Source organism: Podarcis bocagei (genome assembly GCF_964188305.1).
Source record: "Podarcis bocagei genome assembly, chromosome: 8".
In the NCBI taxonomy this organism is placed as follows: domain Eukaryota; kingdom Metazoa; phylum Chordata; class Lepidosauria; order Squamata; family Lacertidae; genus Podarcis; species Podarcis bocagei.
The window spans coordinates 37,030,711-37,043,346 of NC_138133.1; the positions used below are offsets into that span (position 1 = coordinate 37,030,711).

The window sequence follows — 12,636 nt, forward strand, 5'->3', positions numbered from 1 at the left end:
AGAGTTCTTAAGGAAGCATTAAAGTTCTGTACAGGCACATAAAGAAAGGAGGAATGGGACTTCCAAATGTAAAAATAAAATAAAATATCATTTTATTGCAGGGGGGATCTTCTCTTTTTTCCACACAAGTATTTATTGATTTTATCACGTTTAAATTACTAAATATATTTGTGTATACGTGTTCCTTTAAGAACATTTCAAAAAAGAAAGTATGCAGCTGTGCTTTAGAGGGTTTTTATCATCATCCCATCTTCTCTAGGTAGAAGCAAGTTCTTGAAGGAAGGCTGCATATAGTTTGGTTCCCTCAATGAAGTTGTACCTACATTTAAAAAGAAAACAAGATTAATAGTGGGCATGCAAAAGCAGATATAGCGCAGATGGAATATGAGAGTAAATTACAACTTGGCAAAAATCTATGACTACGTTAATGGGTAAGCATCATAATTATGGCCAATACTACATCTGGTTTTATTATTCACGCTTTTTCTACTTCATTTACATCAGTATTTCAAATGCTGTATGTTTAGTTTTTCCATCTTCAAGAAGCTGGTGGTTTATGTTGCACACAAAACAGAAGTCCCAAAGTTGTCTTCTCTCCAGAGATTATGCTTAAAATTCACTTACCGTAGCATTTTCCCCACTAGTAAAAGACTTCATTGCAGTGGTACCTCTGGTTACGTACTTAATTTGTTCCGGAGGTACGTTCTTAACCTGAAACTGTTCTTAACCTGAAGCACCACTTTAGCTAATGGGGCCTCCCGCTGCTGCTGCGCCACCGCTGCACGATTTCTGTTCTCATCCTGAAGCAAAGTTCTTAACCCGGGGTATTATTTCTGGGTTAGCGGAGTCTGTAACCTGAAGCGTATTTAACCCGAGATACTACTGTGTTTTAAAGGCCTACAGATTACCTGTTGATCTTTTCATTTTGACCATGAGGGGCATCATCTGGTCCTCCTATTCCTAGAAGCATTATACTCTTTCCAGTTACGTCTTGGAAATGTGAAACAATTGGAATTGTTCCACCTATTCGGGTCAAGTCAGCCTCAGTGTGGAATACTAAGAAATAGGAATAAAAGAAAACTTAATTTTCATAGACTGGTTACTTAACATTTTATCCAACTAAGTCCCAGAACAGACACATTTGTCTTTGTTGCAATCTTGAGTTAAAAGTTAACTACTTCTAAACTTAAAGTTGTGATCCTGTCTGTAACTGACAAAATCCACAAAAACAACTGTTTTAAACCTGCAGCGAAACAGTTCTGTCTTAACGTGTCCCATGACTGTTCTTTAAAATATGTTTTCACAAAACTGACAAAACGAGCCTCTTCCAAGGCCAAAATGCTCCTTCAAAATACTGTGTGAATTACGTACACATTCATATAACATTGTAGCTTTAATATTAGATGCATGTGTAGATTACTTTGGATTTTTTGTAATGATGCAGACATTTCTATTAAGTTTTCTACACTGCTTTTTAGTATGCTGGGTGCTTCATAATAATCACAGTAGCCCCAAAGTTTTGTAATTTGTTGCAGTAAAGTGACCAGACCTTTCTCTATTGCCTTTCTTCCAGCCAAATACAGAGGTTCATCTGTATCAGAAAGCCATGGCTTTGATGCTTGCACATTGGTTATTTCCATACGATTAGGGCTGTTCCGTTCAGCAAATTTGTTGTTCAAATGATCCATTACCTCAAGAGAATAATAGTGAAAGTTTATTCTAGTTTGTTCCTGGTGAAAATTAAATCTGTCATAATAACACAATAATATATTAATTATCTCCTTATGAAGATGCATTGTGGGATAATGACCTGCAGTATTCATGGTCTAGCACACTTTGAGCTTTGAATAAAGGCTGATCAATAAGCTGGTGATTATCTTTTGGTACTTCAATGTGCTGGTCATTATTCAAATTCCCATTCTCTGTGATTCAAGCTAGTACCTTAAATATATTATCAACTTCATTTTGAGTTAATTCACTAGCAATGCCTTGCATGTTATCCAGAAGTAAGCCTCAGTTTAATTCATGTGAAGTAAGCATACTCGAGTTGCAGCCTTAGGCTACAATCCTTTACACACCTATTTGATAAGAAGTCCTATATTACTCAGTAGGGATTATTTATGAATGAGCTTGCATTGTATTCCATTGCATGGCAACAATCTTGTATACACCTACCTGGGAATAAGCCCTATTGAACACAGTGGGGACCTACTTCTGAGTAGGCCTATTTTAGGCTAGGTTGCTAGAAACATCACATCAACTGAGGAAAGCAAATGATTAGCACTGTTCACAAGAGAATAGAGAGATTTTAAAAACATACAACCCAGAATTCTACCTGTTTTGTTACTACAGAGCGATTCATATGGGGAACCAGGCGTATTGAAAATTTCCCAATTACTCTTGCAGGGATTACAGTCTTAGTTCCAGGTGCAGAGAAAGCTCCTTCAATTCCATGGATGGACAAAGATGGATAGCGCGACTTCCGCATTAATAATTCTTCCTAAACAAAAAAAGCAACTTTTAAAGCAATATATAAAGTCTTAAAGAATAAGTTGCAGTTTGCTCACCATTCCTATTATTTTACACAGACAAATGGGTTATTTATATCATAATTATCATTTGCATTTTTAGTTGCTTTTTCATGAAATGTGATCCAAAGTGACCTGCAAACTAATAAAACATGAAAACTAGATTCTGAAAACTGAATAATTTTTTGAGCCTGGAATACGTGGTCTTATGACACCCCTCCTTCCTATAAATGGTAATGTGTGTTGTGTCACTTTTTTCAAAATGTGGTAAGCTACCTGGTATGTTTGTCATCCCCCCACCCTCACTCATTCTACTGAGTGGGGTGCTAGACTTTGGACCAAAAATCCTAATATTCCTGACGGCAGAACTAATTCAGACTAATCATGGAGAGAGTGGTTGACTGACATTTTTCTATCTCATGATACTAGACTTGGGGTTACTCTAGAACCCCCAATCAGACAGTACATTTGGGACTGACAATTCCACACAAGGTGGAATTCATTAATACAGGCTAAGAAAATGGTGCTAGTGACTTGTATACATATTTTACAAGCATATTTCTGCAAAAAGGGAAATGCCCTTTCATTACACCCAAAATCAGCTCCCTGTAGTAGCCATCCCAGACTGCCTAATGGTAGAGCAGACCCAGATTTGACCATGCTTCTACATCAACTATAAAGGAATTCCCACAATTTGCCTCATCCTAACTGAAAATTGTGAAACCAGCTATCAAAAGCCCAGCTTAGAATTCAATACAAAATCAATATGGCATATACTTTAGTGCTATATGTGAAGTTTCTTATGCCAAATGTGTCCTTCAGCTTCTTGAAATCCCATTCAATTTTTTCATAGAGTTTCTTTTCTTTTTCCGTAAGAGGAGCAACTGCATCATAAATCCCAGGTATCAGTATATGACCAGAAGAATCGACAAGGGTACCTGAAAACAAATGTACAAGTTCTGAAGAGGAACTACAGAAATAACAGAACTTGCAGTTACTTTTGTTTTTTTAATGGACAGAATGTAATACCAAATATCAATTAGAATTGCTTACTTTAAAACTAGGGAATACAGAAGGCAAACCTCAAAATACTGTAGTCCTTTAATTTTTTTAAAGTTTATTAAATATTTTTCTTAATTTCTATTTAAAAAATGAATAAATTGTAGCTGCCCCACTTCCCTTTTATTTTTAGACAAAACATGTTACATGATAAACTTACAGAAAATGCTAAGCTTTGCTGTTCTCTAAGAATCTCTATGAAGAGCTATGCTTCTTCGGCATCATAGAACATGCACAACTGGTAAGGACCATTAATATATAGATAAACCCATAAAACCAGATCACCAGAGTAAGATGATGGCTAAATAAGAATAAGATAAATGGGGGGAGGTAGTGGGAATAATAGCATACATGTGGCAAGCTCTGACCCCAACCTATGAATGTTCATTAGAATGTCTATAGACGTAATAAAATAAAATAAAAAATTCCTTCCAGTAGCACCTTAGAGATCAACTAAGTTTGCTATTGGTATGAGCTTTCGTGTGCATGCACACAAGAAGTGTGCATGCACACGAAGGCTCATACCAATAGCAAACTTAGTTGGTCTCTAACGTGCTACTGGAAGGAATTTTTTTGTTTGTTTGTTTCGACTACGGCAGACCAACATGGCTACCTAACTGTAATATAGATGTAATAGTCTTATTTCAGGAGAAGCTTGCTGCCCTCGCCAAAGTCTTGCTTACTAGGGTTACCAGCTGAAGTTTCCAGCAAGATCTTGTGAGAGCACAGTGAAATCACATGGAGGCTACTGTGAGATCTCACAGGGCTTTTCTGAGATCTCACTGGAAGCCAGAAGCCACTGTAGCCACTTCTTGCTTTAGGAGGGGGGGTGCCCAAGGAGGCGCCCCTTGCATTCTTCCATCTGAGATAGTCTGCCTCATGGATGGTGTTATGTATTGAGTTGAATAGGATCCAAAATGCAGCAGTCTGATTGGTCCTAGAACAATAGGATTCAGAATGCAGCAGTATGATTGGTCCCAGAACAATAGGATCCAGAATGCAGCAGTCTGATTGGTCCGCAGGAGCCACCCAATCCAACTCCAGGTGGAAGTGAATCCACAACCTGATTGGCCTACAGGAGAATCCCAGAATTAGCCAATCACATGGGGCCCATTGTGTAAATAATGTATATAAAGCAGACATTTCGGGGGAACTGGTTTTCCTCACTACTATGAGCTGAATAAAGAGCATGAAATCCACACTCAACTCTTGAGTATATTTCAGATGGGATGGTCCTACCTGATTTGCACATGCAGCTAAGCAAAACCACGGACTTGCAAGCATGAAAACTCCAGACAGGAGACTGTGAGCACATTGCTCTGCCCTGATCATTTGGCTGCTGTCGTGTGCTAAGCTAAGCTATGGCTTGGCTTAGCATGTTGTCCAGATCAGTACTCATCGTTTAGCTTTCTCCAAACTGTGGAATGCCCTCCCATCAGATGTCAAGGAGATGAGTAACTATGTAACTTTTTGAAGACATCTAAAGGCAGGCAGCCCTTTATCAGGAAGCTATTTAATGTGTAATGTTTTATTATGTTTTTATATGTCTTAGAAGCTGCCCAGAGTGCTGAGGTGGGGTAAAATGGTGGTGGTGGTGGTGATGATGATAGCAATGAAACAATTTCATTAAATATAAAGTTGATCTTCCATATGTGACTGGGTTGCACCTCAAGGAAACCCTTCATAAAGAAAAATGCCTTCAAACTTCATCACACTAGGCACCTGTCTGGTTTTGGCTGGTAATTAGGTGGGTCAGAAGGAAAGGGTTAAATGAGTGTGACGTGATTGGCCAGTGGAAACTGATAGGAGGAGTTAGAGTGAGAGTTGGAGTTGTGTGGAAGTTAGTTGAGAGTTGGGAGTTGGAGAAGGAAGAGGAAGGATATAAGTCTGTGGGTTGGTCAAGTTGTGTTGTGAGAGGAACTGTTAGGTGGAGTCAGATAGATAGTTGGGATAATCAGTTTGAAGTTGTTAGGAAAGTATAATACAATATAGAAACTAAGATTAAGAAACTGCCAAGAAAAATTAATTGAAACATTAAATGTGTTCATGCTTATAAAAATAAACTTGATTATTTGTTAATGTTAACAATTGTCTGGACTCCGTGTGTACCCGTGAGAAACGGGTTGGTGGCAGCGAAGAGGCAATCACAGTGGTGGCACAGGGATCAATAGACCGTCAAACGTCCGGGGACCCTGTGTGATCGCCACAAATGCCTTCAAATATCATCACACTAGGCACCTGTCTGGTTTTGGCTGGTAATTTATTCTAGAGAGCTAGAGTTCCAGCACTAAAAGTTCAGCTTCTAGCATAGGCTAAACACACCTCTGGGGATTATGGTACTCTCAGCAGTGCCCCATCTGAGGAGCACAGTTGCCCGACAGGGATATACGCAAGGCGTATATCCTGGTCCCAAGTTCTTTAGGGCTTTAAGGCTAAAAGCAAGACCCTGAACTGCACATATTGCAGCTTCTTCAGCAGAGGTGTTATATGGCGCTGAGAGGGCTCCTCAGTCAACAATGAAGCCCTGTATTTTGCACTAGCTGCAGCTGTCAAGGTGCCCAAGGGAAGCCCCACACAGAGCGCATTGCGGTAATCCAGTCTTGAGGTTACCAATGTTGAAATCTCAGTAGTCAAGCTTTGAAGTAGCCTAGAATGTGTGAGCTAGTTGTTCACTAGTAGAAACTCTACTTACTCAACAGATATATTAAGTCACTGGTTGCTTCAGGAACTATACCTCCGAAGGTCCCTGAATGCAAGTCTTTTTTAGCACATTCAACCTAGAAAAAAGTAGATAAAGGAATCAGAGGGTGTATTAGTATGCCGTGCCATACCAAAATTTTGCATCAGGAAAATGAACAGGCACAAGCTTCACATTTATGGGCTCATCCCTCTCAGACATGCATCAATTAAAAATTGTAATCCTCACTTAGCAGCTTCTTTGTTAGAAACTTTGCAGTCAAATGATAATAAAATGAATGATGTGTCTGTAAAATTAGCAGTATTATTATATCCCAACTTTCCTCCAAGTAGCTCAAGGTGGTCCATGGTTCTCCTCACCTCTATTTTATTCTAACAACCCTGTGAGGTAAGTTAAGCTGGGCTTCATGGCTGCGTTTAACCCTAGTCTCCTAGGCCATATCCAACCATTACACCACACTGATTCTACTAATTGTAACAATATTAAAGAGCCCCAAATACCTCAATTAAGAAGTAGCTGTTTCCCCTTGTTCCATATGTAATACTTGGTTTGTTGCTGATCCATGAGGAATCAGTGATCACAATGTAATCGACATCTGAAAAAAACGTACTGTTTCTCTCTTCAACCAGTTTCAATAGTCCAGGGGATCCTACTTCTTCCATGGCTTCAAGGAGAAACTTTACATTCACAGGAAGTTCCTGTCAGAGAGTGGTTTAAAATGTGTTTGTTTTGTTTTGATGGCAGATTTCATGAAATAAGAAAGACTTGTTAAAAAAAAACAAAAAACCATTTACATATTGTTGAAGTGCTTCTACTGCATTCAGTACAGCCAGAATTTGCCCTTTGTCGTCTGAGGTTCCACGTCCATACAGACTACCTTGAAAATAAAAGTGAAATAAAGAGAAGCTGATAGAATCCAGTTATACAATTGTACAGTGTTTTACAAGTTTCAGAGGTGACATAAGAGTCCTGTTGTACCAGATAAAAGGTCCATTTGGTTCACCATCCTGTTTCCACTGTGGCCAATCAGATGCCTGCAGGAAGTTCACAAGCAGAGCCTGAAGCAATACCTTCTCCCACTATTGCCACCCAAGAACTGGTATTCAGTGACATTCTGTCACTGTATTGCTGCCATTGAATAATAATAAATGCTCACCATCTTTTTCTGTCAAATTGTATGGCTCGGATGCCCATCCATCCTCTAATCTGGCTGGCTGCACATCCAGATGTCCATAAAAACAAACTGTATGTTTTTTAGGGTCCTTTTTAAGTTCTGCCAGAATGACTGGTGGCAAACGAGGTGTAGTTCCATTATGCAGCTAAAGCAGAAGCAATGCATTAACAGTGCAATCCTATACAAGTGCTAGAAGCTATCACTTGCCTCTTTTACCCAATCCCCTCACCTCCTGACCACATTATAGTCCATCTATATATATTGTTAAGTTGTGGGTGAACATATCAGACGACACAGCGATTCTTCAAACAGCCCTTCTTTATTCAGAGGCCAGAACAGAACTGAGCTGAAGGGCTCAGAGAGCCTGCTTATATAGAGCTCCAGTACATAATTTGTTACAAATTTCTAAAGCTATCCAATCACTGGACGTCACTTTCAATCCCTTATTTGCATAACTATCTACAGTATCTCCCTGCTGGCCCAGGATGAGAACTTCAGTACATAACATATATAGCTGCTTCCTATGTAACTTATGTTACTGGCAATTCTATCTTTCCTTTAGATCATATTTTTCAATTGTGATTCAGTGGACAGAGACTTTATTTCTATCTTCTATACTTCAGCAAATATTGGAGGAGGAGGAGGAGGAGAGTGGGTGACAAAAGCACATAGCATGAAAGACTGGAATATTTTAGGCAGATTAACGAAGACTCTTTAGAGACATTAAGAAGTAGCCTTAAGACAGGCATAGGGAAACTTGGCCCTCCAAATGTTTTGGGACTACAACTCCCATCATCCCTAGCTAACAGGACCAGTGGTCAGGGACGGCCACTGGAGGGCCGAGTATAGATTTCATGCTGAAACACAATAATTACCTCTTGTACACCCAGTTCCGCCAACTCAACAGTTCCTCCTAAATATTTTATCCTCTCTTCTGCTAAATGTATCATTTCAATCAGATCTTGCCTGTTCAGAAGGTTACTGGAGTCACTTTCAATGGCCACCCATTCTCTGAGTCTCTGTGAAAAGAGGAAATTATGAGGGGGATGGAATCCACATTCCAGGTAACACTCCTTCACTCTAGTTTTCCAGCTTGTCCCAAAATAGTACACCCGCTTGTACCTGTACATATTCATGTTGATGTGCATCAATGTACTGAAATATTTGATCTGAAGGGGCAAGTGATGCTTCACTGGTGATAGTTGTGAAAGCAAGAAGAAATACAAGGGATATCTGAAAGAATAATTACTATTATTAGTATCCTGCAATTTCCAGAGCCAAAATCCCATACTGTTTGACCTGGACTGTTTGGTTACAGAAAATTCCACTTTATCCGGGGGGCAGGGGGTGAGACTAGAGTTTGCCCTATAAGTTAAGATTGCTGTTTGTTATTCTATCACTGTTGTCTTAGTCTAGATTAATCTTTGCTTTGAAAAACAAACCGCTGGCAAACACTTTCATTGCAATAGTTCTGTTTCCTGACTGCTTGCCTGATCTTTGCCACTTGCCTGAGCGGTGAGATGTTCCAAGGACAGTGCTCTATGCAATTTCGTTTTCTATACAGTTCACTATAGTGCCTTTTGTGGGGAGGGACACACACACACACACACACACACACACACACACAGTGTTTTTAAGGATTATTATATATCTCTTCTGCATATGTTCCATCAGTCCAAAAGCAGACTGATGGATTCTTCTCACCCATACTTAGCATTTGCAAATAGTAAGAGAAACAGGCAATACTTCACCATGGCAGTAGAGACAAGTAGTGGCAGAATTTATTCTTCTTGTCTTCTTTGCCAACAGAGTCAGTAAGCAGAGGCTGTGAGACGTCCTCTTATTTCAAAATCCAGTAAGCTTTTGCTTTACAAGTCATTCCACACCACCAATTTTATCTCAGTTCCCACTGTTTATTTAGCCTGAGCAAACAGTTTGCTAATTTGTTAACTGTCTGGTGGATGCGTTTTTTCCAGGAAGTTACAGTTACTATGCAGTAAACACAAGCCAATCCATCAATGCCCACAGTGTTGGAAAATAATTAAGTATAGTGTGGGCATCAAGAGAAATTTAAGGATTGTAAAAGTTAATACAGTACGGAGAATGAGAGCTGTCCAGTACAGTGCCACTATAGGGCATGGCCATCCAATGTTTCAGTGTCGCACAGTTGTGGGTCCAAGTTGCTTCTGGAAGAAGTGATGAGGAGTCCAATATGCCCAGAAGAGAAGTATTTGCTGGATTAGGCATAAACAAAGATTCAATAAGAAAAAACTTCCCCCAACTTTGCTCCCTCACTACCCCTTCAAAGCGCCTTCCAGCTTTTAGTTTTGTTCTCATTATTTTTACTTTAACTGTAAAAATTGAAAAAAGAGTAAAAAGTATTTTGAGCAACAAACTCACAGGACCAGACATTGCAATTCCAGGTTTGAAATGTCCCTGGGAGAAGTGGATGCTGGTGCCATTACCCACTTGCCACTATTTTAATTTCTTGCAACGTCTCAAAACAGTGCTAAGTTGAGGGTATTTTGTTGGAAATTAAAATGATCCAGACTGGAGCACTGGAATTTATTGCATTTTAATTTTTAAATGGGGACCAGGGAAGGTATCAGCAGTGAGCCCTACAAAGACAAGCACCAAAAGGTGTCCAGTGCTAACACCAGATCACAGGGAAATCATAATCTCTTTTAAATAGTACCAATTCCCCTGTAGCCAAACCCACAAATAAAGCCTTAACTATGTACTCAATTAGATGTGCACTGCACTACAAGTTCAACTTCCACCTTATCTGAAATTACGTATATCCTTGAATAGCTGGCATGGACACATGTGTTAATTCATATGCAGAGCTGCAAATTTAGCAATAATGAGCATTATTTAAATAGCATTGCTATTATTTAAATCTCATCATAGCTGTGAAGACTAACCTGGGTGCCTGCTCAGTCTTCTCCTGAGGAGTGAACTGCTAATGGGCAACTTCAAGGCTGCTGCTCTTCCTTCCAAGGGATCTCTATCTTCCAGCTGGATTTGGGCCCTTCAACTAGAGAACTGTCATCTGCAAAGTAGGCCACATGGCCACCTAAATAGACCCAGTTAATAAAGCAGTCACAAAATTACTGGCCATTTGACTGCCCACAAACTACTGCCCAAATTATTCCCATTCTGATTTGTTACTGAAATCTGCGAGGAGAAAGATTAGTTCTCAGAGAGCCATGTCCCATTTTTATCCGTTATCTGCGTCTCCTTCACTGAAGGTTTGAGAGGCCCTTGGTAGGTTTCTCCATTGGGAAGTGGGTATGGGATGCTGTAAGAGGGAAAATGCAAGGCAGACGCCTGCAGGTTCTTGGAAGGTGCAGTAGACCAGGATAGATCCGATTACTCAGGGCCATTCTGCAACGATACACATCAAATGTACCACAAGCAGACTGTACCCATTTCACAACTCTTCTGCAACGACTTTTCAGTGTCAAGCATACACCTGCCAGCCCACAGCTGATGGGGATATAGATTTGCTGGTGAGGTTCACAGCAAGCATATTGGTGGGCGGGAGTCATGATGGGCATCACTAATCATGTCACAAAATAATAGCCCATATGTGCCCAACCACACTTTCCAACTGTGTTCAGATTGTGGGAAGGGTTATGAGAGAAGACCTGTGTGACCATGCACAAGACAAGCATGAAATGTGATTCTGCAGAAAGTTCGCTTTTCTAATGGAATTTGAAATGTAATTGCAATGTTGATGAGTGCTTGCAGCCCTGATATAATAATGATCATCATCTTGCCATTATGAATATGCTGGGAAAATATTTCTTTCCCCCCACTATGCTCATCAGAAATAGCCACAAGCAAGTTCTCACATATTAATGTGCTATAATTGTTTTTGTTTTCAGCTTTAGTGGTTTTCCAGTGTAATTAGCATCAGAGCAGTTGATTCTGATGAAACGCTGCAAGCAATTAATGCTTCACAGAGGATTGCACCAGTAAAGACAGATGCATTGAGAGGTCTTTTAACAGCCTTAAATTACCTATTGACAAAAACATATGCACAAAACTCGGAGTAAAATGGCTGTCACCAAAAGAGAAGAGAACTAAAGATTGCTGTTCAAAGAGATTAAGAACTTGGAAAGAGATACATCTGCTGTAATGAACAAATCAGGGTTTTTGTGGAACATTAGGCAAACATTAAGACTTTGGCTTGTGGATGGGAGAAAATATACAAAGACAGTGCACACTGTAGATTTTATTTACTGCATTTTGTTGTTACTAATTCCCTGAGTTAGGGGGCCTTTTCTGGGGCCATAGCCCAGATGTAGAATTGTGTGGTCCCTTCACTTTTTAGTTTCTCCTCCTGTCTGGTGAAGTAAATTCACATGTTATTATTGTTGCTGTTGCTTTGCTGCATTTCAAAATCCTGTTTAAATTTATAGAAAAACTTTTAAGATTATTTGATTGTTTTTAGCCGCCCTGAGCCCGGCTTCGGCTGGGGAGGGCGGGATATAAATAAAATTTTTTATTATTATTATTATTATTATTATTATTATTATTATTATTATTAAGATGAACCTAGCATACTTTCAGTGGCAATGATCAGTGTTTGACAACTGAGATTCAGTCATTTATCTTATTAATTGTTGTAAATTGCAAGGTACATTATACAAGCATCTCAGAAATAAACATGGAGGCACTATTCTTTTCCTCTTCTGATTTCCCTCTGTCATACTGGCCTGGTATGCACATAACTTATCAATAGGTCCTTGAACCTTTGTCTATTTGGGATGAACAAATATTGATAAAATGCTTGAGCTCAGCTAATTCTCACTCAAGTAAATGGTTAATCTGGGACAAATTTCAAGCTCTTGGCATTATTTACCGGTAATATTAACGCAAAACTGTGTGTGCATTAATTAATATTAACGCAACACTTCATATTGTGTATTAAGGAACTGCAGTAATGTCATCATATCACAATTCCGTCGTATCACAAAGATATTATTAATCTTAACAAAATACACAATTTGAACAATAAGTTGCACCATGTAATTATAATACTAATAACTCAAATTTTAATAGAAGGCTTTCATAATCTATTTCTCTTGGTCTGTTAGAAGACTTTATCACTTTGTTCCAATTTCACTGATCTTTTCATAATTAAACCAGACATGTCTATATCCATTTTG

The 12,636-nt window shown here is 39.2% G+C and overlaps 1 protein-coding gene across 1 annotated transcript; it reads right to left on the reverse strand.

Annotated features, from left to right (window-relative positions):
• Positions 1 to 73: 73 nt before the first annotated feature.
• On the reverse strand, positions 74 to 9,359 carry LOC308593448 (beta-Ala-His dipeptidase-like). Its single transcript, XM_081205815.1, has 12 exons — positions 9,211 to 9,359; positions 8,582 to 8,692; positions 8,335 to 8,478; positions 7,442 to 7,604; positions 7,080 to 7,162; positions 6,786 to 6,983; positions 6,280 to 6,364; positions 3,306 to 3,466; positions 2,336 to 2,500; positions 1,550 to 1,691; positions 909 to 1,056; positions 74 to 319 (listed from the first exon to the last, which is right to left on the reverse strand). The coding sequence occupies exons 1-12, from the start codon at positions 9,211 to 9,213 to the stop codon at positions 256 to 258; spliced, it is 1,467 nt and encodes a 488-aa protein (XP_081061941.1). The 5' UTR covers positions 9,214 to 9,359; the 3' UTR covers positions 74 to 255.
• Positions 9,360 to 12,636: the final 3,277 nt, after the last annotated feature.